The following is a 22,755-nucleotide window of genomic DNA, read 5'->3' as shown; positions in this document are numbered from 1 at the left end:
AGAAACAACCGTTATGTGAACGAAACTATAATACTCTCTTTAGCAACTTTGTTGCGAGAGTATAAAAATATAACGTAATCATCAATTTCTACTTACGTTTTTTACAAAAGCGTTTTCCTTATTCACAAACAGCTGTTTAAGTGATGTCAAACGATCATTATGCATTGAACACTTAGACAACAGCAACTTCACGACGTAACGACAACAAATGTAATGGCACAAAAGTAGTGACATTGCAATATTATGTATTTTAAATAAAGGAAAGTGATTATATATACGTATCTTAGTGTGTTTTATTTATGTTAAACAAGGAAAACGCTGTTCCGAACCAGAAATGTGTAAGCCCAACCTATATGAATATATTGATGCATTGAATGTACATATGACAATCTGAAGATATGTTGCATTCATTTATTTCTGCGCCGGAACTGCAATTGCTTTATTTAACATATATATAATATATTTAATTACATGTATACAACAACTTTTCGTTATTGAAAGCACATAATATTGAGATTTTACTACTTTTATCACAGCATCCAAAACGGGCAAACGCATTGAATGTATGTCTATTTTTAAAAAGATTGGATTCAGTTATTTCTGCGCCGGAACAACTTTTCCCCATCTTGCATAATTAAAACACACTTAGTTACGTGTATATAACCGCTTTTGTTTATTTATAGCACATATGTAGTTGTGCTATTTTATTAATTTTTATTAATTAAAACACAACCGAAAGCAAAATGTCAACAAACTTTGAATTGTACGATTTACGTCACAGCGATCAGCTGTTCCTCATTTAGTTTTTTCTCACTCGTAAATTGTCGTAACCTTTATTATTTCATCCATGATAAGAACTTGTGTATTTCCAGTTTGAGAGATGCAGCTTGTCGCTCGCTGTTGTCTAAGTGTTCAATGCATTATGTATTCTCACTGCGTTCGATAATTATCGATATTCTAACTCTAAATATACATTTTACAACACGTTGAGACACATGATAATGGAAATAACTAAAAAATAACTTTTTACAAGTAAGGAAGGGCTAAGTTCGGGTGTCACCGAACATTTTATACTCTCGCATGATAAAGTGATAATCGAGATTTCAGGCGTGGATGTGAACCGATTTCACCCATATTTGGTACATGTCATCAGGGTGTTAAGAAAATATTATATACCGAATTTCATTGAAATCGGTTGAGTACTTCCTGAGATATGGTTTTTGGTCCATCAGTGGGCGACGCCACGCACATTTTCAATTTTTAAAAAAAACCTGGATGCAGCTTCCTTCTGAAATTTCTTCCGTAAAATTTAGTGTTTCTGTGGGCCGATTTGCCCATCTTCGAAATTAACCTTCTTATGGAGCCAAGAAATACGTGTACCAAGTTTCATCATGATATCTCAATTTTTACTCAAGTTACGGCTTGCACGCACGGACGGACAGATGGACGGACAGACGAACGGACGGACAGACAGACATCCGGATTTCAACTCTACTCGTCACCCCGGTCACTTTGGTATATATAACCCTATATCTGACTCTTTTAGTTTTAGGACTTACAAACAACCGTTATATGAACAAAACTATAATACTCTTTTTACCAACTTTGTTGCGAGAGTATAAAAAACGCTTTATTTTGAAATTTTAGTAGAAAAAAGGAAAGATAGTCACGCAAGTCAAAAATGAAATTTGTGTAGTTTACGGACACGATGCTATATCAGTTCGTGTAGAACAGCAATGGTTGGTTTGCTTCCGTTCTGGAAATTTCGAAATTTCGATTTACACTGATGGAATAATGTCTCTAGCAGAAAAATCGMAAAAAGTGGTCGACCAAAATGGTCCATATTTGTTTATTTATTTATTAGTATAAATATAAAAACTAAGATGAAGTTTGCTGGAAATACGAAAGATCTTTTTCTACTACCCAAAATGTTCGAAAAAAAATTAAATTCGCGCATAACATATTGGAGAAAAAAAAACACAAATAGTACTTTCTGTGTATATGAAGATGATATCGTATGAAGAAAACTATTCCATATTATTGTATGGCTCCAGAAATACAATACGAACCAATTTTTATGAAAACCTTAAAACATCTTTTCCAGGAAATAATTAATAAAATGCTATAAGATAATGCTACCATCCCCTAGTCCCAATATATCCGATGTAGTAATTTTCGACTTTTCATTTGACTTCAATTCTATTACACAAATCTTCTAAATCAAATACAAAATTTAATCTAAATACGAATGAATCCGGTCTAGACCTTGGTCTTAACTTCATACTTCTTATATAGTAAATTTAGACCTTTTTGCCAACATTATTCGAACAAAAGTTGAAGTATTTCAAATCTACAATTTAGGCGCAAGATAGTTAAAATAAAGCAAATAATTGAATATTAAGAATTTGATAACCGCGTTAAACCATTTCCCGCAACGAAGTCATCGGAATAGCAATGGTAAAGAAATAGTAAAGCAATTAATCATGATCAAAACAGTAAGCAGCAACGGCTCTTAAAGTAAATTTACTTGTATACACCAACTACTCAAATCAGCAAACGTTTTATTCGAAGAAATTTATTTCCAAAACTAATAGATCGCAACCAAATTTGGCTCAGTTCAGCGTGACTTCAACGCGAGTTCTCAAGATTTCTATGTTTAAAGTATTAATAATACTACTTAAGAGACTACTCAGAACCCATTTCGTTAAGAAGAAATTAATATGTGAAGTGATACATATTTTTATACTCTCGCAACAAAGTTGCTAAGGTGAGTATTATAGTTTTGTTCACAAAACGGTTGTTTGTAAGTCGTAAAACTACAGGAGGATATATACCAAAATGATCAGGTTGGCGAGTAGAATTGAAATCCGGATGTCTGTCTGTCCSTCCGTCCGTGCAAGCTGTAACTTGAGTAAAAATTGAGATATCATGATGTTCGCAGATGGGCGTAATCGGACCACTACCACGCGATCAAAACGCCATTAACCGAAATCCTATAACGTGTCATAACTAAGCACTAAGTTAAGATATAAAAATGATTTAACACAGGGGATCGCAATAGCACTAAGTACCTGTGGGCAAACTATTTTAAAAAAGTGGTCGTGACCACCCCACTAAAAAGTTTAATGTATGAATTTCTTAAACCACTAGATCTATAAACAACCAAATTTCTTTATAGCAGATATTATAACCCCTGTCGACGGTGTGAAAATGGATGAAATCGGAAGGTAACCCCGCTCACTGTCCATATACTGTTAAAAATTACTAAAAGCGCAGTAAATCAGTAACTAAATATGACAGAGACATTAAATTTTACACCCTTGATGATATAGGAAAGCTATATGTGAGCTGGTGTGAAATTTGGACGATGGGCGTGGCATTGCCTACTTTTTGGTGAAATCACATATCTTGGAACTCGATCGACCGTTTTCGACTAGATTTAATACGTGGTATTCTTCTTATAATGCTATAACAAAACTTTAAATTCTGTTTGATTCTTTTACCTTTTACCTTCCAGTACACAGTCATTAATATAGTCGAATAAAATTTACTTATTATATAATTATTTTATATCTTATTACCGAAAATTGTCCAAATCCAACCAAAACTGTTCGAACCCCAAGGTACCGAATATGTGGACCCCAGTACCTATAGTCGACTTTTGACCAAAAATACCGGTCAATGTGTGAGATATTTAGTTGAAATTCAGAGAGAGTGCTTTCCTGACAATGATATCTTTGTGTATGAAAAATGAGTTGAAGTGAGTCAATAGTTCCCTAAGCACGCATATATTATACTTACCTCATATGAAAATTTTCGAACTTCCAGCTGACTTTATGCTAGATATATCGACCAATGTTTGAGTTATCTCAATGAAAATTACGGAACATGAGTTGCTCATAACAGTATATATTTGTGGCAAAAACTGGGCTAAAACTTAACCTAGCCCCCAAATAACTATTATCAGGGTTTTCGATAACTTAATGAAACCCAAGGAACATTTTTTTACTCGTAGTATGTCTATCCACCAATGTTTCAGAGTACCAAGCCTAATACTTATATAGCATATTATTGTAGTATGTCTATCCACCAATGTTTCAGAGTACCAAGCCTAATACTTATATAGCATATTATTGTAGTATCAACCAGAAAAATATATATGTATGTATGTAAGTTAATATTCGGTACACCACCATAATATTCTCAACCAATTTTATTAATACTTATATACTAAGTGTACCAATTTCAACATTACCCTCATTGCTGTCAGTTTTGTTACGGTATATAGAGGATGTTCTCGATATCGAAAACAAATTTGTGAAGTTTACGGAGACGATGATCGGACCGTGTAGCACAACAATGTTTCGTTTGCTTCCGTTCTGAAATTTTTGATTTACACTGACGAAAGTTTTACCCTGATGGAATAGTGGTAATGTTTATTTTCCTTTATTTATTAGTATAAATATAAAAAAAAAAAATAAGTTGAAGTTTGATTAGAAATACGAAAAGTCTTTTCGACTACCCAATATTTAGGGATAGAAGGAAACGAAAAGACAGACGAGTTGACCCGTTCAGCTATTTGAAAGGTTGTTTGAAGCAATATATGTATAATTAAGGAACAGGTCTTGGAAAACTAGCATCACACGGCATACCACAAAATAACTTTGGACTCCTACCTTTAGGGACTCACCTTCAGAAAAAGGAAAAGTGGATTCGACAGAATGCACAGCATCCGCTGAAGATGATGGGACACTGAAACATTACTTTTGAGAATACTCTACCTTCAGAAGGATGAGACGGGATATATCCACGACATCCAATGCTTAAGAGACGTCTTTTTTGTTTTTAACTTACTTTTTCTATCTCGTGTATGTACAGCATGGTCGTATAATGATAAAATAGCACCGCCAAGAGCATGAAATTGTAGTTATTTCCAACAAAATGTGCAAAACATTTTCCGTTTTTATACTCTTGCAACCAGTTGCTACACAGTATTATAGCTTTGTTCACCTAACGGTCGTATGTATCATTTAAAAGTAATCATAGGGTTATGTATATAAAAATTATTATGACGACGAGAAAAGTTTATATACGGTTGACTGTCTGTCTGTCCGTCTGTCGGTCCGTCAGTGCAAGCTGTAACTTGAGTAAAGATTGAGATACCTCAATCTTGATGAAACTTGATGTGTGAGTTCCTTAGTACAAGTAAAAATTAACCAAAAACATATAAAGCACTATAATTATAACATAAAGCCGTAATTTAGTATAGAGGAACGCAGTAGCCAGGGGCATTTGTGGTCAAAATTTTTTTAAAAAGAGAGCGTGGCCCCGCGCTCTAACAAGTTTAATGTATATATCTCCTAAACCACTTAAGCTACAACAAGCAAATTTGCTGAATGCAAATCTTATAAGAACTTCTTTCGACAGTGTGAAAAAGAATGAAATCGGAGGATAACCCCGCTCACTCCCTATATAACGATACTGTTAAAAACTTCGCGCGATAAATAAATAACTAAATACGCCAGAGACATTAAATATTACCACCGATATGGTATAAGAGAGCTTATTGAGAGCCGGTGTGAAAATTGGACGATGTGTAATGTTAGAAATGGGTTGAATGGGACCAATACTTCCCTTAGCCCCTATATACTTAAGATTTTCCAACTTCGGGGTGACTTTATATCGCATATGGTGGCTAATATGTGAGTTATCAATGAAAATGAGAGAGGGAATTTAGCTCATAACAGTGTATTTTTGTGCCTAGCCCCTATATAACTATTATCAAAATTTTTAGACATCCGACTGACTTCACTCCATATGATTGGTTTTAGACCTTAAAGTATTTACCTGGCTTTGATTCTTGCAAGTTACAAGAGCATAAAGTTCTCGGTTGCACCCGAACTTAGCTCTTCCTTACTTGTTTATATATGTATTCGTACTCACCTTTTTGCTCTTTTATTGAAAAGGAATGTCTGCATTTACAGTCAATTAGTTAGCTTTTCATATTTATTTATTTTATTGAGCAATAACATAAATTAATACATTTAAGATTATTAAAATCTGTTTATAATACGTAATAAATAAATTACTAAAATTACCGTATATTTCTTTTGTTTTCTAGTTTTTGGTTTTTCACTCTCAGATTAATTACTTTAATATTAGTTCTACTATATTTTAAATCGGTTTACAAATTTTTAACTTTTTTAAGTCAATGACGGAGAATATTTAAAATTTTCAACCATTGAAATCAAAGTGAGCTTCTACATTGCTCTAGGGGTGCTCTCATAGTGTGATATATTTAGTATCTGTGCATAAAACGTTTCAATAACATTTGAAGTCTGCAATTGTATATGTGAATACCAAACGTTAAAATTGTATCTCCTCTATTACATTATATTATATAATAAATTTTTAAAGTCTATTTTGATTATGGTTTTGATATTGTTGGGTTGATGTAATAAAATTACTTTTATTTTTAACGTTTCAATGCCGTTCTCAAGTTCTCATTTTCCAATTTTTCGCAAATTTTTATACATAGTATCAATAAATGTAGTTTATATTGTAGTTATTTCTAATTAATTAATGCATATGTTAATTTTTAGTTTAATTTGACTAGCACAAGTACTTTTTCTTCGGTTTCATCATGCGAATGCGTCATTTGGAGCTGATCCCGTTCGCCACGAGTGAACTGGGTGGCGCAACACTACCGCTGCCTGAGTTCTGCGGCTGCGGGACTTGAGACGTTGACTGTGATGACTGCAGCTGATTGGGCGGAGATCTTGAGATAGAGCCGCGCATGTTCGCCGTAAGTGGGATCCCCTGGGACACGCTGTGTTTAGCAGAAAGGTCAGATGATCGCGTGGTGCCGCAAATCTATCAAATAGCATAAAACACGTAAAAAATACAGTTAAAATATCATATGTATAGTCCAAAGTAGTTTATTGGTCCTACATAGGTTTTACAATTACCTGGTGGTGGTGTTCCCAATCCTTGTGCTGGCAGAAAGCGCCACAATAACGGGCTAAATTGCAGCCAGAACAAGTTTCGGTTGCTTTACGTCCACAATTCCAGCAAGCCTTAACAAAAATAATAATATGCATAGGTTATAATGAATTAAAGTCTTTCAAATATTAATTCAATTAATTTACATTTTGCCCGGCTGTAATCGACGGAGACTTGTTGTCCAATTCACGTTCGGCTGGCACCGTTGCTGCTGCCACACCTGCGATAGCTGCACTGGAATTGTGGATACCGCCTGAATGGCGACTCATCTCGACGAAAAACTTTTCCATGCGCAAGCGTTCCTGTGACATCACTTCTGATGCGCGGGTTTCAGCTGCTACCACTGCGCGCTGTATTTCAATCACCGCCTGACGTTTCACCTAAAACAAAAAAAGAATATTTCGGTTCAACTGAGAGATCAGCTAAGGCGTATGCATTTACCTGGTTGACTGCTTCCTCGGCATTTCGTTTGAACTCAGCGACCTTCTCTTCAGTCTGACGTCGTATTTCGGCCAATGATGCTGGTGTGACTTCGCTGTAGTTGGGCTGTTGTGGCTCTACGCCCCGCTGTTGCAATATGGTAATTGCCCGTTTTGTCTTATCTACCATTGCCGAGATACAGTTCAACATGGTGTGTATATTCTTCCATTCCTCTTCGCCTCCAAGTGTGGTATTGACACTGCCAGCAGCACCCCCACTAGTGTTTGCGCTTGGGGGACCAGTCCGTGAAGGGTGTCGTTGCGCTGCATTTTCAGCAACGATATTAACTCGCAGATCACGATCTTCCCTGTGATTTGCCTATAGATTAATACAGACATGTTACGACTAGCATTTCGAACAAAATTCAACTAAATGCGCAACATTACCTTCTCCATAAGACTGTTGAAGTTATTCTCGGATTGCGTTACTGCTGACGTGCTACTAGCTGCAGCCGAGTAATCAAAAACGGTTGGTTGGCTGGTAAATGCAAGACGTGCATCGGCCGATGCGGCGCTTAAGTGAGCCGAATGTGCGTGTAAAGCACGCTTGGCAGGCGGATAAGTGGCCATATAATCATTCCAGTCTTGTATTCCATTGTGGTGTTCCATCAGAGTGTCCGAAGCTCGCCGCTTAAAGACGAGGCTGGTAGTACCGGCGCTGTTGGACGCTGTGGCTTGGGCAACGGCTGCTGCTGCTGCAGCCTGCGCAGCATCCATATGTATGAACATGTCACTGTATTCCGCAGATGGTCCGTGTGGAGAAAACTCCATTACAACATTCTCATTCGTGGTAACGTATTGTAGTGTAGTCTAAAGGTGCGCAATCAAACAATTATAATCAAGTGAGTGAGATTCCTAGATGTTTATAAACTATACAAGCAACTAACTCTTACCTGATTACTGGCACGAGCTAATTCGGAAATCTCGCGTTGCAGCAGGGAAATATGACTTTTGAGTAATGGAATGACATACGGGCGCAATGGCAAATTGATGGCATCTTGCAGCGTTAGGCGGAACTCATCAATGCTTATACCTCCACTGACCAGTGAAAGCACTAGCGCACGTACACGATCGCTCACTTCGGGATGAATCTCTTGCGCTAACTGTACCAGAGAACCAAGGAATTTACGTATCTTACTGAGTAGTCGTGCCTGCTCAGCATGCACTGCAGCTGCAGCAGCGGCCGCGGCCAGTGCCGCTTGTGTAGGTGGTGTGGGGAGTGGAGGCGGTGATGTGGTGGTCGTAGCTCCATTCACTACCGGTGAGGCGCTGGCATTACGATTCGGTCGTGGTGGTGGTGGGGCCAGGCTTGAATGATGCAGTTGTGGTGACATAGGTGAACGTGGTGCAATAGCACGTGCGCTCTCCGGGGAGTCGGGGGTGCGGCAACTGCGCGCTCCGTTAGCGTTTGGATTCGTACAAGTCGAACTAGAGTTGCTCACCCCACTGCTACCACTTGCACCAGTGCAGCCGTTAGTTTGCGACGAGTTATTGCTGTTGCTCGAATCCTTGCCGGAAGAAGAGTTGGAGGAAGAATTTGCTGCAATATGGAACGAAGAGCCGAAATTGTAAATGAATAAGCATTGTTGTAATTAGCGTGTGGTAGATGTGTTCTATTTGGACAAGTGTGCCGCAAGCACCGCAACATCAACATAAGGTTAACGCTTGTTAAGGGCAACAACGTTTCGCTGCTCAACTACCAACCGAAAATTTTACGAAATGTAGCCAACGGCTGTAGCGTGACCACCAATGCTGGTCAAATATGTGGGTGTAAGGGGCGAGCGCTGCCTGTGGTAGTGATTTTTCTTCCAGGCGGGTTGTCATGTTCAAAATATGTAGCACCTGAAACACGCAGTTGCCATTGTCATGTCCGTCCAACCGTACCTCCAGTGTTGTGCCATGGCGTTCGTGTGTTTGCGCAACCGCAAATGCCGAGATTTGTGTTACATTGCTTCTGTCACTGACGCTCAGATATGCTGTGTTTCGACTGCTGTTGCTACTGTAGCTGACCCGAAGGATAAATGCGTTGCTGTCTGGTAGTGCATCGAAAGGACATGTCAGCAGCCGACACATCATAAATGCATTAGCTGCAACATGAAGAAGGCATTTCGCTTTGTTGCTTTGCAGCCTTGCAGCCTTGCCCATTGTTGTATTGGCCATTCATGTACAAACATAATATAATTCTAGCCACCTCTCGCTTCGGTCATCTGCCCCTGCTCCAGCAGCAGAGGCTCGAGGGCAACTGACCAATGTCACAGTATGTCCTGCAAGGTTTCCACACATTGGGAATTGTGCTTTTGTAGAATATGGCGTGCCACACGAGCATGAGGAAGTTTTGGCCGGCCATTAACCGTTATACGTTGGGACAAGGGGCAGCAGGCAACGGGCAACTTCGGTGTGGTGTGGCATTACCGAACATGGCAAATAAATTAGTAACATTCTGGACAAATTGCACTTGCACACGAGTTTTTCTCATCGCTCGTGTTCTTGTTGCAATTGCTGTCATTCTCGTTTGTCGATGATTCTGCCGTACTGCTGTTGGTTGTTGGTGATGGTGTTGAAAGCGCAAACACGTGTTTCAACATTTGTTGCCAAATACATGATTGCATTTTGCTGCCACATGTACGGACATGGAAAACTTTAAAGAATTTGCAGCTACAACAATTAACTCAAGTTTAACATAAAAACAGGGAGTGGAAATGACCGTGTTTGAATATATATTAAATTCACATTCCTATATTGCCTACAGGGTTCGCTGAAAAAATCAGCACTAGTTACTGAGATATAATGTACACAATTATTTAATATTTAGCTAGGCAGCTAATTTCTCTTTTTCAAAGTCGCACATTTATGTTCGATTGATGTCCGACGAAATTTTATTATTTTTAGTGTTCAAATGTAATTCCGTTATAAAATGTAAATTTTTGATCACATTTATATAGACATACATATATTACATATAGAGTAAAAATTAGAAAAAACGTTAACTTTGGCTGTAGAAAAGCTATGATACCCTTCGCAAGTGCATATTTTATAAAATACACATTTTTTTTTTATTTGGATTTGTCAGTTTATATCGAATCTATGTGCTATAGTTTCTTTAGAATTATAGTAACGCCTTGGATTATATATACACATATACATATATATGTATATATTCCATGCCGTGAAGATATCTTGTTAAATAAAAAAGTTTTCCAAAAGATATTAAATAAATAAGAGAGCTGGCGAGGCAACGATATTGATAGGACATTTTATATAAAGTGATGGACAAACTTGTATAAATAAAATAACTGATGGAAACAATGATGGCATTGTTAGAACGAAACATGATCCATCATACTCGTCGACATTCAACCCTTCAACTTGATTTTGTGTGTGCATGTGTCGATTGCACATCAGAGCCCACCTGCTGCCTTGATGTACGCATAGACACCACATCAACCCTTTCCCACAATCGGAATGGACGAGAGTGTATCTGTTCAAATAATGTTATGTCCATAAGACGGATATACCAGATATGGTTGGCGCGCTCAATCGCTCCCATGGTCGGCAGAAAATAATTTGCTGTACAAACAAACCAAATCGAGATAAACGAAGCGTGCTAAAACAACAATAGCTGCAACAATAACGAGAAGCGTGCAAACAAAAGGGAACTGAGAAAGAGACACAGGATAAATTCGGAAAGCGTGCAGCGACATACGCCAAAAAAATTGAATGATGACATGTCACAAAACTGAGAATATTGGGTGTTAAAGACGCGTCACCTCACATAAAGGAAAAGCTAAATTTTTACAGCTAACATGCGGAATAAACTGTTTGACTGGGCTCTTGTAACAAATTTTTGTTTTAGAACTACTTCTTTCTTACAAACATCTATCTAAATTTTGGGTATTCAGCAGCTTTAACATAACATGTGGTGCTTATAATTTGAACTCGCCGATTTAAATTCGATAGCACAGCTATATACAAGGTACGTTCCAAAGTAAGAGAAAAACAGAAAAAATGGTTTTTTCGGCAAAATAAATTTATTTTATTCAAAATAGTCTCCTTCAGCTTCAATACAGCTTTTTGTGAAGGAATTTTTTGTCCTTTTTGACCACGTTAATGATTTCCTTCGAATGTTGGATTCTGAGCAATTTTTGGTCGTCAGTCAATTTGTGCGGAACAAACCGTGCTCACACCTTTCATAAGCCCAAATTTTCGGTCAAAATGCTATAAAACGATGTTTTGTAGATGTTCAATTCCATTTCCAGAATTCCAAATATGATTTCGGCTGATTTTTGGTGAATTCACATACAGTTCTCTGGAATTTCCGGTGATTACGGATTTGAGTCCTCACGACCACTTTGAAAACGTTGAAACCACTCATTCACTCTGCTACTGGATAGGCAATCATCGCCATAAGCTTGTTTCATCAATTGAAACCTTTCGCTAGAAGTTTTACCAATTTTAAAACAAAATTTAATGCTGCCTCTTTGTTCGAAGCTCATTTTAGCACCGATAACACAAACATCCTGACACTTAAAACGCAATAATTTCACTCGCAACCGATGAAATGTCATGAAATTCTCACTGAACAATCGATAAAGATATCAGATTCACACGCAGCAGTAGCCATATAGATAGTCTAACTTTGGAACTCATTTTGTATGGACATATGTACATAAGTTATAATTTACTTAAAAAAAGAACCGAAGTTTTATATCTTACCGGCATGAAAATATACTTAAATCTAATTATGATTGTAGTCATTTATGTGAGACTCTAATGAAAAATTCTATCAAAATGAAAATTCTCTACAGAAAACTCTGAACTAACTACTTTGAATTTGTCTCTCTGTAAAACCAATAGATGAACATTTAAATTAGCCAAACTCAACTATCACATGTTCAATGTATTATCGTACAATACATCTTACTTACTATAGGGCGACTCCTCTCCGAAGATTTTACACTCACACATTTGTAGTGTCTCACAAGCGAGCGGGTATGTAAACACTACGAGCTACTACTGCTGCCATTATCAATATTTACCTGAGCAACAATGACTATGTCGGAGTAAGTGATGTTGCAGCTGAATCCACAAATTATTATCGCAAAAGCAAACTCCCACATTCGAGAGATACGCATATAACGGCGATTGAAGTAAGGAACTGTCATCAGCTCTGCCGAACACTACCTTGTCATCCTTATAAATGTATGTATGTATGTAAAGGTCATAGCTATACATATGAACGTTTAACTGTAAGCTGCGATAGCTGGTCGACTTGCAACGCACTCGCATACAAATACACACAGAAAATATTGTCCCGTTAGCCAGTTTCATTGGCAGCATCGTTATCGGTCCCGCACGAATACGCAAACAATCCTGCCCACTCGACCGTAAGCAAACTTGAACAAACACCTGTTTGAGAAGCGTACACAACTACAAACACAGCTAAAGTTAGAAGAATTTCCATTATACCGAGCAAACAAGATGAATGATGATGGTTAGGGTGATTTCCCCGTTTGTTAGTCAGGAAGGTGCATTGCGGCAATTCTCATGGAGATGCTTTGAGACGATGGGCATTTTTCAAAAAATGCGGAGAGTTTGATATTTTATTAAAGTTTGACAAGCCAGCTATTTCCGAAGGGTATTTACCGCCATTATGTGTTAAAACGTTATTTAGGAATGGGATTTCAAAAGAACTTTTTTCCTATTGTGAATATTTTTTGACGTAGCTTTCGTGACAGTTACGCGTTGTTTTAGCCTCATATTTATTCGGGTTGTTTAATTGGTTTTGAATGAATGCTTTTTGTAAACGCCGTCAATTACTCGCATGCTCTCTTTAATATTGAACCCACTCTTACATCCTGAATTTGTGTATCTAACAACAAGAAAAACAAGCCCCTTTAAAATTCGTTATGTATTCAATGCTTTAAGAAATGTGTACATTTGTTTTCAATGGCTCAAGTCCTCTCAACAACTTTATTGTTTCATAAAATTCTGAGTAGTTTTTGAAAATTATGTACACATCTAACACTTCTTTCAAATAGTTGGTATAAAATACAGTGTACACAGGAGTGGTATTTATTCTGTGTGCCATTATGAATGGTGTGCACCCATGAATACACCGGCAGAAATATCACCGTTTAAAACATTTAAAACTCAGTAAATGTTTACTAAAGTATATTATCGAAACAGGGTTGTTTTTATTTGCTTATAATGATTAAACAGCTTTCCAAAAAACAATTTTTGACATTTATATCTTTGCAAATTTTGATGCTTTCAAGTGTCCAGATAGCGAATTTATTCATTAAAGTATTAAATATGCTGTTATTCTCATGATATTTGCAATTCTTATATTTTGAAAAATTTTAGGCTTATCAGCATTAGTATCTATTTTAAGGACCCTTTCACCCTTTTTCTCGCATAAAAGCTTCAAGTGATTCCCACTCTAAGTTTCTTTACGGAAAATATGCGGAAGGTTTGAAGGTACAGTATACTAAATGCCCAGTTTTTCTCAATGAAAATCTCTCTTTGAGTTTCAAAAGTAATTCGCATGCTCTCAGAAGTATCTACGCCAAAGTCATTTTCTCAAAAAGAACTCGGGTATTTATTACTGACTGACTAATTTTGGAATTATACAGCGATTTGTGAAAGTGTTGAACGTGGAAGGATATTGTTGTAATAACATTTGTTGAAAATTTGCAAACCTTAGTATGGAAAGGTTAAAATATGGACTATTTGTCCATCCTCAAATATGGTGATTGCTGAAAGATACAGACTTTATCAAAGTTCTAACTGCTCCCGAAATTGAAGCTTTGAAAAGCTTTGTATTGGTAGTCGAAAGTTTCAAATTTGAGAAGACTAAAAAGAAAGAGAGGAAAATGTATTGAGATGATCTGTATAAATTTTCGTATAAATTAGGGAATTATAGGGAGAAAGTGTGAGAAGGTTCCAATGGATCTAAGAGTGATAGAAGAAAGTTATCATGGCTGATTACTGTAGGTCCTATGAAAGAAATTGTCAACTGAAAAAATATAAAGGGAAATAAGAGAGATATTACATTCGTTTTCGATAAACGTCTCTCCGTTTACTTCGATGTGTACTCATCATGTAGTTTGTAATGTGAAATAAAACAAACGAGAGCAAATCTTAAAATATCAGTTCATAAAGTGTGGGTACAAATATATATATATATCCAAATTCGTTCTTATTTTTAGAACAATATAACCACTGTGAGCAAGAGTTATTCTTTAAATTTGAACTAATATGTATTTAAGGAAATCTTAGAGAAATATTTATCAAACCTCTTCTGATATTAGACTAGTGCAGAAACCTTTTAAAGTTATTATATTGAAACCCATCGGAAATGAAAGAAAAGATGATACACATTAAAGGAAGAAGGAAGGTAAGAAAATGCTAATTTCGAGGGCAACCGCACATTTTATACTTTTGTAACTTGCAAGAATCTATGTAAAAAATTATATATATACAATATAGCTCAAACTCTAACAGATAAATTGGAGTAGTATCCACCCGGTTTTAACTTTTAACTATTATCATGCCACATACTAAAAAAATGTTCACTGGGTTTCATTAAGGTACCTCACCTATCATATGGTACAGTCACCAATCATATAGAGCAATATTAGCCGGAGGGTAAAGTTTTATCCCAATTTTATCTATTTCAGCTGCAAAATACTCTGTTGTGAGTAAAACATGTTCTGTAATTTTCATTGAGATAACTCAAATATTAGTCGATATATCCATCATAAAATCACGTGGAAACTTTTTAAATTAGTTATATTAGGGCTTAGGGAAGTACTGACCTGATTCAACCCATTTTCCAGAAACTACACATACATACTATTGCCAGAAAAGGATTCTCCCTGAATTTCAAATGTATATCTAACAGATTGACCGATATTTTCAGTCAAAAGTCAACTATAGATACTTCTTCTTCTTCTTAATTGGCGGAGACACCGCTTACGCGATTATAGCCGAGTTAACAACAGCGCGCCAGTCGTTTTTTCCAACTATAGATACTGGGGTCCACATATTCGGTATCCAGGAGCTTGAACAGTTTAGTTTGGATTTAGACAATTTTTGGTCACAATTTTAAAGGTGTTATTAGTGTAAAGTTTTAACCCGTTATATCAATCACTTCTAGATTTCTGTACTGGAAAGTGAAAGAATCAGATGAAATTTTAAATTGAGTTATATGGGAAATTGCCGTGATTGTAGTCCGAGTACCGATTTTCGCATAGCGAAATAGAAACATAAAAAGAATTTCATGTACAACATTTTGCCAAAATAGGTGGGTCGGGTCCGGAGATATGGGATTTCACCCAAAAGTGGTGGGTGCCAGGTCCATCGTCCAATTTTCACATCGGATCTCATAAGGCCTTCCCAAACCATATTTAAGGTGAAATTTAAATGTTATTGATTTATCGCGCTTTTAGTAATTTTTAACTGTTGGTACCGTTATTTGTGGTGTGGTTGTGGTTATCCTCTAATTTCATCCGTTTTCACACTGTCAGCAGAAGTTCTTATTATACGAGGTGTGTTCAAAAAGTATCGCTAATTTTGTGTTTTTTCAAAAATTATTTATTTATTCATGAATATCTATTTTGTCCCCTTCAAAGTAATCGCCATGAGATATTATACACTTGTGCCAACGATTTTTCCAATCTTCGAAGCACTTCAAAAAACTTTTTTTTTATCTTCTGCAGCTCCTCCTTCGATGCTGTCTTTCTCTCGTCAAGAGAAGCGTAACGTCGTCCTTTCATGGGCCTTTTCAGTTTAGGGAACAAGAAAAAGTCACAGGGGGCCAAATTTGGGGAATACGGTGGCTGCGGCATCATTGGTGTGTTGTTTTTGGCCAAAAAGTCGGGCACAAGTAACGATGTGTGAAGAGGGGCGTTATCGTGGTGCAAACGCCAATTTTTGTCACATCTACTCGGCCTTCTGAGAACATTTTGTACCACCGATAAACGTTGCTTCGGTCTAAGGTAGCTTCTCCGTATGCCACAGTCAACATTTGGAATGTATCCGTACACTTAATAACGTTTTTCACACAAAATTTGACACAGGTTCTTTGATCCATTTTTTTGAATAGGTAAAAATCGAAGACGATCCAAAACACGTGCAAGCAAAGCAGCTGTCAACAATTAAATGAACATACAAAATGGCCGGGCTTGTCGGCATAAATGAGAGACGTGAGTACCAACATAACGCCACGAAAAAATCGAAATTCGAATATACGTAATCCGCGAAAATTCAAAATTCGCGATACTTTTTGAACACACCTCGTATTTACGCTGAGCAAATTTGGTTGTTGTAGCTTAAGTGGTTTAGGAGTTAGTATACAATAAACTTTTTAGAGGGCGGGGCCACGACCACTTTTACAAAACTTTTTGCCCAAAAGTGCCCCTTGTTACTGCTATCGCCTGTGCTAAATTAACTTTTTACATCTAAATTTAGTGCTCAGTTATGGCAAATTAAAATTTTTTGGATATTCACGATTTGAGGGTGTGATAGTAGTCCGATTACTCCCATCTACGAACTCGTAATTTTTTTGGTACTAAGAAACTCGAATACAAATATATCTCAATTTTTACTCAAGTTGCAGTTTGTATGGACAGACGGACGGGCAGACAGACAATCAACCGGTTTTCAACTTTTCTCGTCATTTATCTCGCTTAGTTGTAGATGATACGTACAACCGTTAGGTAAACAAAACTATAATACTCTGTAGCAACAAGTTGCAAGTGTTTAGAAATATCTTACAGAAGATCTGAGATCGGGAAAAGAGGACAGGTATGGTTGAATTGCTTTTATGAATTTTTTTGGGAACTTACTTTCTTATATCCCAAACGTATTGCCTTTTCTTAATATTATATATTATAAAATATTTAGTTTTTCTCCTTATATTGTCCTTCAATCAAAAAATTGTATGTCAAAGCTTCAAATTTTTTGAAATGTGAATAGGCCTTATAGTCCTGAAATCTCTTCTTTCCAAAAATAATTCACTAAACGAGCAATCCAGCTCTTATATCATCTGCTACTACGAAATAGTAGTAGATAGGTGAAATAAAAAGGACTTTGAATCGTTTTTCAGCTGTTTGGTAATCACAATAAGATTCAATGTATTCTTGAGCTAAGTGTTTTATTAGCACCTAATGCTGAAAAAAATCTACGTAACTCTCCTTAAAAATTGCTGTTGTTGTTATCGCTTACATCCACTGGAATCTATCGTGCCCATTGGTATCAACCGCATTTTCACCACACTTTGAAACACCCGTACACACTTCCCAACAGTCATGATGAATATTAACGAGAGTACTGCTTTCCTCTACTACTTCGACCGGTTCGACCTGCCAGCGTGCGATCCGCTGGGACAGTGTTGCTGATGAAAGCCGTATTGCGTATGGTACCAGCCGGTCTTACAACAAAAGCGTTGGTTGGTCACAGCTGTGCAAAGCTTGTACACATTTCGATGGCACATAAAATGAAAATGTAACCTTGTATTGACAAATATAGGTATTACTCTTGTATGTAGATGTTTGTGTTTGCATGGATTTGACCAACGCATAGTTTCCACATTTCATTCCAGTCCGTCTCACCATCGCTTTAGTGTACAAATGACCACATAAAGGAAGGTAAGTGGTTTCTACCATTTTAAACAAAAGCTCTAATGCGGTACTAGCTTGGAGCTTCGATAAATGCAAAACATTTTAGCCATAAAGAGTTTTGTGAAACGTTACCCTTCCCTTAACTCACACGAATATGCTGGATTAATACTTTGCTGTACAAATGTTAAATACGGTCCCTTTTTTTAGACAATATATGTAAGTACCGTCAATGGATTAGCAAATACTTTTCACAAGCAGACTAAGTAAACAATTGGAGTACATACAGGCAAACTTATTAGATATGGTATCATGGAGATAGCTTCCATGGCTATATCTCGCCTCTTTATTTCTCTATGACTCCCAGTTAATAAATTAATACCAGGTTCTATTCAGAAAAACCAAAGTTATTCAGATCCACTGGGTGACTCAAGGTTAAAAGACTTTGCCTAGTTGGTGCATATTATTTACGGATAATACTTGTATTGTCGCCATAACACACTCAAAAGAGTAATTTCGATTCGAATGAAGAACTACAAAACACAGAAATATTCCTTTGGGCTGTTTAATATAAATTTAAACGATTATTATTCATCATCAATTCACAGATTTTCTGCTTGCAAATCTTGGACGCAGCTCTCTTGTCAACAATTTATATTTAAAGTCAACAATAAAGATAGTGAGTTGTATCCAGTATATACACGAACTAATCAGGTCCTAGAAGCTTTCTCCAAAGTCATAATGTTTCGAAAGCAGTTTTTATTCGGTTTCAGTGACGTAACTCTTTGATTTCTCATTCATCGAGCTTCCGTAAGTGAAATACAACATTCATGCTTAACGAATGCATGAGCTTTGAGAACTTCGTATATACTAATACTAAATATCACAACTGTCGGAAGGTGGGAAAGATGGTAGCCAAGAGCGCACAAGTGGTGTCCCATAAATGACCAAACACAAGTGGACAGTTGCTATAAATACGCATTTAAAGACAGAGCGTTGAGTTGGAGATTGGGGCCATACAAAGTTTCTTCTCATGTTATTGTACACATTGTTCTTGTTATTTTTCGTCACTACTGATGACGAAGCTTACAATTGCCGCAACAGTGGCAGCTGTTGCCTCAAAGAAGGTATGTATTTAGTTGAGCTGTGGGTGCGGCGGCAAGTTTTGTGGGTTTTGTGGGGATCGATGCTGCGAAAGTTCTGTTTTCTAAACTTTTCTACAGTTGGTAAATAGTAGTTCTGCTAAATTTTTGCTTGTTGGCACTAAAACATTTTGTTTCTGTTTTTCTATGTGTTAGAAGCATTCAAATTTTTAAAAATAAAAAATCATTAAAGTTTATGTTTGCCTAATGGCGATGTAACTAAATGGTGCATGGGTGGGTTAAACGGCATGGCGTGAGTGCATATGTTGCACGCCGGGTGTTGCCAATGAAAGTTGTCCCAAATTTACTCATACGGTCGACTTGCCAATGACAACGTAACCAATGCCGTTTTGTACAGTTTTCGCATGCGACATTTATTACATATGTACATACATACATATACACGCCGCCATGACTATTTATAATCGCTAGCAGCTGTTGGATTTATAACAGTTTGGCAAACTATTGCAATTTTTTTTAAACAAAACCTAAATATTGAATTCCCCGGAATGCAACTTCACAAAGCTCTTTCACAGCTTACTTATAGCTAAATATTTTAAACCCCACAGCCAACTCATTCTGAGGAGTCAAAGAGTGCTTGATCTCACTAGCATTAGCATCAAGATACTTCCAAATTACACTTGCCTGGGTGCCTAGCATCGTGAGGACTAGAGAAACTACTAGCTGATACAGTGTAAAAAAAGGTACAGCTGAGAGGTGCCCATGGAGAAATGGCAAGGGGAGTTTGGAGTTAAATTTCCATTATCATCCAACAAGGCCGCTATTTGACCGAAAAATTATTGCATTGTGTTATTCTGTTAAAATTTATGAAAAAGTGGTCCCAAAAACATTGGTTATACTATTGTGATCAAATTGAAAGGTGAATTCTTAATTTGTACTTCACGTGTTTTTCGAATCGGTAAATTTTTATACCCTGAACAGAGTATATTAAGTTTGTGCTGGTTCACGAAATTTGGTATATTATATATTCTATTCTAAGGCAACAATGTAATATCGTAGACACCGCTTACGCCATTATAGCCGAGTTAACAACAGCGCTCCAGTCGTTTCTTCTTTTCGCTACGTGGCGCTAATTGTATATTCCAAGCGAAGCCAAGTGCTTCTCCATCTGGTCCTTCCAACGGAGCGAAGGTCTTCCTCTTCCTCTGCTTCCCCCGGCGGGTACTGCATCGAATACGTTCAGAGCTGGAGTGTTTTCGTCAATTCTTACAACATGACCTAGCCAGCGTAGACGCTGTCTTTCAATTCGCTAAACTATGTCAATGTCGTCATACATATATCTCATATAGCTCATCGTTCCATCGAATGCGATATTCGCCGTGGCCAACTCGCAAACGACCATAAATCTTTAGCAGAACTTTTCTCTCGAAAACTCGCAGCGTCGACTAATCGCTTGTTGTCATCGTCCAAGCCTCTGCACCATATAGCAGGACGGGAATTATGAGTGACTTATAGACTTTGGTTTTTGTTTGTCGAGAGAGGACTTTGCTTCTCAATTGCCTACTCAGTCAGAAGTTGCACCTGTTGGCAAGAGTTATCCAGCGTTGGATTTCCAGGCTGACATTGTTGGCGGTGTTTATGCTGGTTCCAAGATAGACGAAATTATCTACGACTTCAAAGTTACGACTGTCAACAGTGACGTGAGAGCCAAGTCGCGAGTGCGACGACTGTTTGTTTGATGACAGGAGATATTTCGTGTTGCCCTCGTTTACTGCCAGACCCATCTGCTTTGCTTCCTTGTCCAGTCTGGAGAAAGCAGAACTAACGGCGCGGGTGTTGAGGCCGATGATATCAATATCATCGGCATATGCCAGAAACTGTACACTCCTATAGACGATGGTAGCTTCCCTATTTAGTTCTGCAGCTCGAAATATTTTCTCCAGAAGCAGGTTGAAGAAGTCGCACGATAGGGAGTCGCCTTGTCTGAAACCTCGTTTGTTATCGAACAGCTCGAATAGGTCCTTCCCAATTCTGACGGAGCTTTTGGTGCTGCTCAACGTCAGTTTACACAGCCGTATTAGTTTTGCAGCTTCGAAATCGACGAAGAGGTGGTGTGTGTCGATTCTACTTTCACGGGTCTTTTCCAAGATTTGGCACATGGTGAATATCTAGTCGGTTGTTGATTTGCCAGGTCTAAAGCCACACTGCTAAGGTCCAATCAGTTTATGGACGGTGGCTTTATTCTTTCACACAATACGCTCGATAGAACCTTATATGCAATGTCGAGAAGGCTAATCCCACGACAGTTGGCGCATATTCCAATCACTTAAATTCCAATCGTTGGGCATGCTTTCGTCCGACCATATTTTACAAGGAAGCTGATGCATGCTCCTTATTAGTTCTTCCCCGCCGTGTTTGAATAGCTCGGCCGGCAATCCATCGGCCCCCGCCGTTCTCTTGTTCTTCAGGCGGGTAATTGCTATTCAAACTTTTGCGTGGTCGGGCAGAGGAACGCCTGCTCCATAGTCATCGATTGGGGAATCGGGTTCACCTTTTCCTGGCGTTGTGCGTTCACTGCCATTCAGCAGACAGAAGAAGATTTCCCTCCATAACTTAAGTATGCTCTGGGCATCGGTGACTAGATCACCTTTGGGGGTTCTACAAGAGTATGCTCCGGTCTTGAAACCTTCTGTAAGCCGGCGCATGACAAGACGGGGACAGGACATGGTGCATGGCCTCAATTCGTAGTCCTTATGTCGTTTGCCATGGTCGTCGTCAAAAGGGGGGTCTCTCATCCGAGGCTGTTTGTTAAATTTCATTGGGGATATTTTTTTTACGTGGCGGGTCCCAAACCCAGCGTACAACCCTATGCAGCGGATATTTCGACTTCTCACTTCAGCTCGCCTTCAAACGGACTTTCTTAGGCTACCCAGAGAAGCGAATCCTTTCTGGCCACTCCCAAGAAAATGGTGATCACAGAACTTTTCTCAATTGTGTACACATGACTCCATCTTCTATGGAGTATGGATTACTACTTAAGGTAATTATACAATCTCCGAAAAAATTATTCAGATCGGATTACTATAGCATATATCTTCCATATCAACTGAACACACAGTTACTAAAAGAATATTATATTAGCTTCGGTGCAGCCGAAGTTAACGTCTTTTCTTGTTTTTCTGTAAGTTTGTAATAATGTTAAATAATCATTAGTATTTGAGAAACGCGTCGCTTTGTGATGCTCTAAAAGTGAATCTTCGATTTTTACTATGTCTGAATTTAATGAACAAAGAAGTGCGATAATACACCATCTTATATTACATTGGTTACTTTTAAACTAATATCGTGCCGCAACCACCGCATTAGCCTGAATTACCTTCGTGTAAATTCTGGCTATTCAGCAAATTCACATAATCACTCCGAGGACACCGTTTTGAAAATCGTCTAAATCTAATTTAAAACAAGTAAGGAAGGGCTAAGTTCGGGTGTCACCGAACATTTTATACTCTCGCATGATAAAGTGATAATCGAGATTTCATTATCCGTCATTTA

The 22,755-nt window shown here is 37.7% G+C and overlaps 1 protein-coding gene across 4 annotated transcripts in view; it reads right to left on the bottom strand.

Moving 5' to 3' along the window:
* Positions 1-6,292: 6,292 nt before the first annotated feature.
* The window catches only part of LOC108971866 (protein CBFA2T1), a 79,370-nt gene continuing 62,907 nt past the window's right edge, over positions 6,293-22,755 (bottom strand). For all 4 annotated transcript variants that reach the window (XM_018938186.1, XM_018938188.1, XM_018938187.1 and 1 more), the window contains exons 3-8: positions 8,375-9,021; positions 7,869-8,291; positions 7,444-7,800; positions 7,149-7,382; positions 6,969-7,076; positions 6,293-6,873 (exon numbers count right to left, since the gene is read on the bottom strand). In XM_018938186.1, the coding sequence (XP_018793731.1) occupies positions 6,655-6,873; positions 6,969-7,076; positions 7,149-7,382; positions 7,444-7,800; positions 7,869-8,291; positions 8,375-9,021 (1,988 nt within the window). In that variant the 3' untranslated portion in view covers positions 6,293-6,654. The remainder of the gene's footprint in view (positions 6,874-6,968; positions 7,077-7,148; positions 7,383-7,443; positions 7,801-7,868; positions 8,292-8,374; positions 9,022-22,755) is intronic.

Source organism: Bactrocera latifrons, unplaced genomic scaffold, assembly GCF_001853355.1.
Source record: "Bactrocera latifrons isolate USDA-ARS-PBARC rearing strain unplaced genomic scaffold, ASM185335v1 scaffold_360, whole genome shotgun sequence".
Taxonomy (NCBI): Eukaryota; Metazoa; Arthropoda; class Insecta; order Diptera; family Tephritidae; genus Bactrocera; species Bactrocera latifrons.
Note: the sequence above shows the minus strand (reverse complement) of the source record. Positions and strands in the feature narration are given on the sequence as shown.